The following is a 3,362-nucleotide window of genomic DNA, read 5'->3' as shown; positions in this document are numbered from 1 at the left end:
TTGGGGTCTCCACTGACCTTGTTTTGACCCAACATTGACTCGGGGGATCTCCATTGACCTTGGGTTGACTTGGAGGGTCTTCATTGACCTTGGGTTGACTTTGGGGTGGTCTCCAAGACCTTGGGTTGACTTTGGGGGGTCTCCAAGCCTTTGGGTTGACCCAACCTTGACTTGGGGGGGTCTCCATTGACCTTGGGTCGACTTTTGGGGTCTCCATTGACTTTTGGGTTGACTTTGGGGGTCTCCAAGCCCTTGGGTTGACTTGGGGGGGAGTCTCCGTTGACCTCACCTTGACCCCACCTTGACCCCACCTTGACCCTTCCGGCCCAACCTCCACCTGCAAGCCCCGCCCCCCAACCGTCAACATCTTCCACATGTGTGACGCCTCCCCGTCGGTGGAGCTCCTCTGCCTGGTCACCGCCTTCGCCTCGCCCCCCGTCGAGGTCACCTGGTTGGCTGACGGCCACACCCTGGCGCTGGCCCCGCCCGCCGAGCTGCCCGCCCCCGACGAGGTGCCGGGAACCTTCCGGCTGCTCTCCCGGGTCAACGTGTCGCTGGAGGATTGGCAAGAGCGGAGCTTCTCGTGCCGCGTTGCCCACCCGGCCTCAGCCACCGTTCAAGAGGTCGCCGCCCACAAGTGTGTCGGTGAGTTGAGGGGGGCGGGGTTTGGGGGGGTGGGGGTCTAAGTTTGGGGGCTGGGGGGGTCTTTGACCACCGTGGGTTGACCCAATGTTGACTTTTGGGGTCTTTGTTGACCTTGGGTTGACTTTGAAGGTCTCCAAGACCTTGGGTTGACCCAACATTGACTTTGGGGTCTTTGTTGATCTCGGGTTGACTTTTGGGGTCTCCAACCCATTGGCTTGACCCAACCTTGATTTTCGGGGTCTCCAAGACCTTGGGTTGACCCAACCTTGACTTTGGGGTCTTTGCTGATCTTGGGTTGACTTTGAAGGTCTCCAAGACCTTTTCTTGACCCAACATTGACTTTGGGGGTCTCCATTGACCTTGGGTTGACTCTTGGTGTCTTCACTGACCGTTGGCTTGACCCAACCTTGACTTGGGAGACTCCATTGACCTTGGTTTGACTTTTGGGGTCTCCATTGACCTTGGTTTGACTTTTGGGGTCAACCTTGACTTTTGAGGTCTCCACTGACCTTGGGTTGACCCAACCTTGACTTGGGTGTCTCCATTGACCTTGGGTTGACCAACCTTGACTTTTGAGGTCTCCATTGACCTTGGGTTGACCCAATCTTGACTTGGGAGACTCCATTGACCTTGGGTTGACTCTTGGTGTCTTCATTGACCTTGGGTTGACCAACCTTGACTTTTGGGGTCTCCATTGACCTTGGGTTGACTTTTGGTGTCTTCATTGACCTTGGGTTGACCAACCTTGTCTTTTGGGATCTCCATTGACCTTGTCTTGCCCAACCCTTGACTTTGACCCTCTCCAACCTTCTCGCCTTGACTTTGGGGTCTCCATGGACCTCGGCTTGACCAACCCTTGACTTTTGGGATCTTCATTGACCTTCTCTTGCCCAACCCCTCGACTTCAACCCTCTCCAACCTTCCCACCTCTCCCTCTTCTGGCGGCTCCAGGCGGCTCCTCCTCCTCTCCCGGCGGCGTCGGCGTCTTCCTGGTAGGGCCGTCGCCGTCGTCGCTCTACGTGGTGCAGACCTGCTTGGCCACCAGCCTGCCCAGCGAGGAGGAGCTGACGGTGACGTGGAGCCGGAGCGGCGTCGGCGGGGGGAAGTTGAGGCCCCTCCCGCTGCAGTTGACGCCGCACGTCAACAGGATGTTCACCACTGCCAGCGAGTTGCCGGTGACGGTGGCGGATTGAGATAGCGGCAACGAGTTCACGTGCACGGTGACGCATGCTGAGATGCCAGCGCCGGTCGTCAAGAGGGTGAAGAGGAGGTCGGGTGAGGATGGAGTTTGGGGGGGAAAAAATTGGGGGGGAAGGGAAAAAGGGAGGAAAATTGGAAAAAAAAAAAAAAGGGAAAAAAATGGAAAAAATTCAAATTAAAAATTTAAAACAAAACAAAACAAAAAAAAGAAATATGAAAAAAATTCACCGAGAAAAAAAACGGGAAAAAATCGGAATTAAAAATGTGGAAAAAAAGGGAAAAAAATGGGAAAAACTAGGAAAAAAATCTGAAAAAAATTTGAATTAAAAAGGCGAAAAAAACCCCCGAAAAATGTGGAAAAAAACACGAAAAAAAAGGGGAACAAATGGGAAAAAATGGGAAAAAAATCTGAAAAAATCTGAATTAAAAATGCGAAAAAAAGAAAAATGCGGAAAAAAATGGGAAAAAAATAGGAAAAAACTGGGAACAAAATGGGAAAAAAAAGGGGAAAAAATGAGAAAAAACTGGGAAAAAAAATCTGAAAAAATCTGAATTAAAAAGGTGAAAAAACCCTGAAAAATGTGGAAAAAATACGAAAAAAAAGGGAAAAAATGGGAAAAAAAAGGGAAAAAATGGGGAAAAACTGGGAAAAAAATGGGGAAAAACTGGGAAAAAAATGGGGAAAAAATGGAAAAAAATGGGGAAGAAATAGGAAAAAACACTGGGAAAAAATGGGGAAAAATGGGAGAAAATGGGGGAAAAACGGGAAAAAACTGGGAAAAAACTGGGGAAAAAAAGGGAAAAAAATCTGAAAAAATTCCCACCTTATGATTTGATCCCAATTAATGAGTTTTTCCTGTTTTCCCAGGCCGGTGCCTCCCCCTCAGCGTGTTCCTGCTGCCCCCTCCCCCCGAGGAGGTGGCGGGTCCCAGCCCCACTCTGAGCCTGACCTGCCTCGTACGCGGCTTTTATCCCGAATCCATCGACGTCCAGTGGCAGAAGGGGCTGGAAAAGCTGGAATCGGGCATGGTGACGTCACCGGCGCGCCGGGAAAACCCAGGAATCCCGGGGAGGAGGGGCTGTTCTTCCTCTACTCCCGCCTGGAATTGCGGTGGGAAGAGTGGGAAAAAGGGGGAGCGGCCTTCGTCTGCACCACTGTGCACGAGGCGCTGCCCCTGCGCTTCGTCCAGCGCGCCCTCCACCCCCAGCCCGGTAATCAGTTAATTAGAGTCATTAATTAATTAATTGGGGCGATTTTCGGGCGATTTTTTTGGGGTTTTTGGGGTTTTTTTTGGGGAATTTCTGGGGGTTGGAATAAAGGCGATGATGTCAAAGATGGTGGATTTATGGTGGTTTGGAGGTTAATTATGTTAATTAAGTTAATTAGGTGTTAATTAGGGTCGATTTTTGGGAGGAGTTTTGACAATTTTGGGGCGATTTTTGGGGGGTTTTTTGGGGGAATTTCTGGGGGTTGGAATAAAGGCGACGATGTCAAAGATGGCGGATTTATGGTGATT

The 3,362-nt window shown here is 50.7% G+C and overlaps 1 gene segment (V, D, J or C); it reads left to right on the top strand.

Moving 5' to 3' along the window:
• The first annotated feature begins 374 nt into the window (after positions 1–374).
• LOC113940988 lies at positions 375–3,292 on the top strand. The segment is given in 4 exon segments: positions 375–645; positions 1,597–1,820; positions 1,881–1,920; positions 2,714–3,292. Coding segments are annotated over 4 exon segments (891 nt in total).
• The last annotated feature ends 70 nt before the right edge of the window (positions 3,293–3,362 follow it).

The sequence above is a fragment of the Corapipo altera genome, unplaced genomic scaffold (assembly GCF_003945725.1).
Source record: "Corapipo altera isolate COAL_440 unplaced genomic scaffold, ASM394572v1 61300, whole genome shotgun sequence".
NCBI classification, from domain to species: domain Eukaryota; kingdom Metazoa; phylum Chordata; class Aves; order Passeriformes; family Pipridae; genus Corapipo; species Corapipo altera.
The sequence above is the reverse complement of the archived record's forward strand: the minus strand, read 5'-3'. Positions and strand labels throughout refer to the sequence as shown.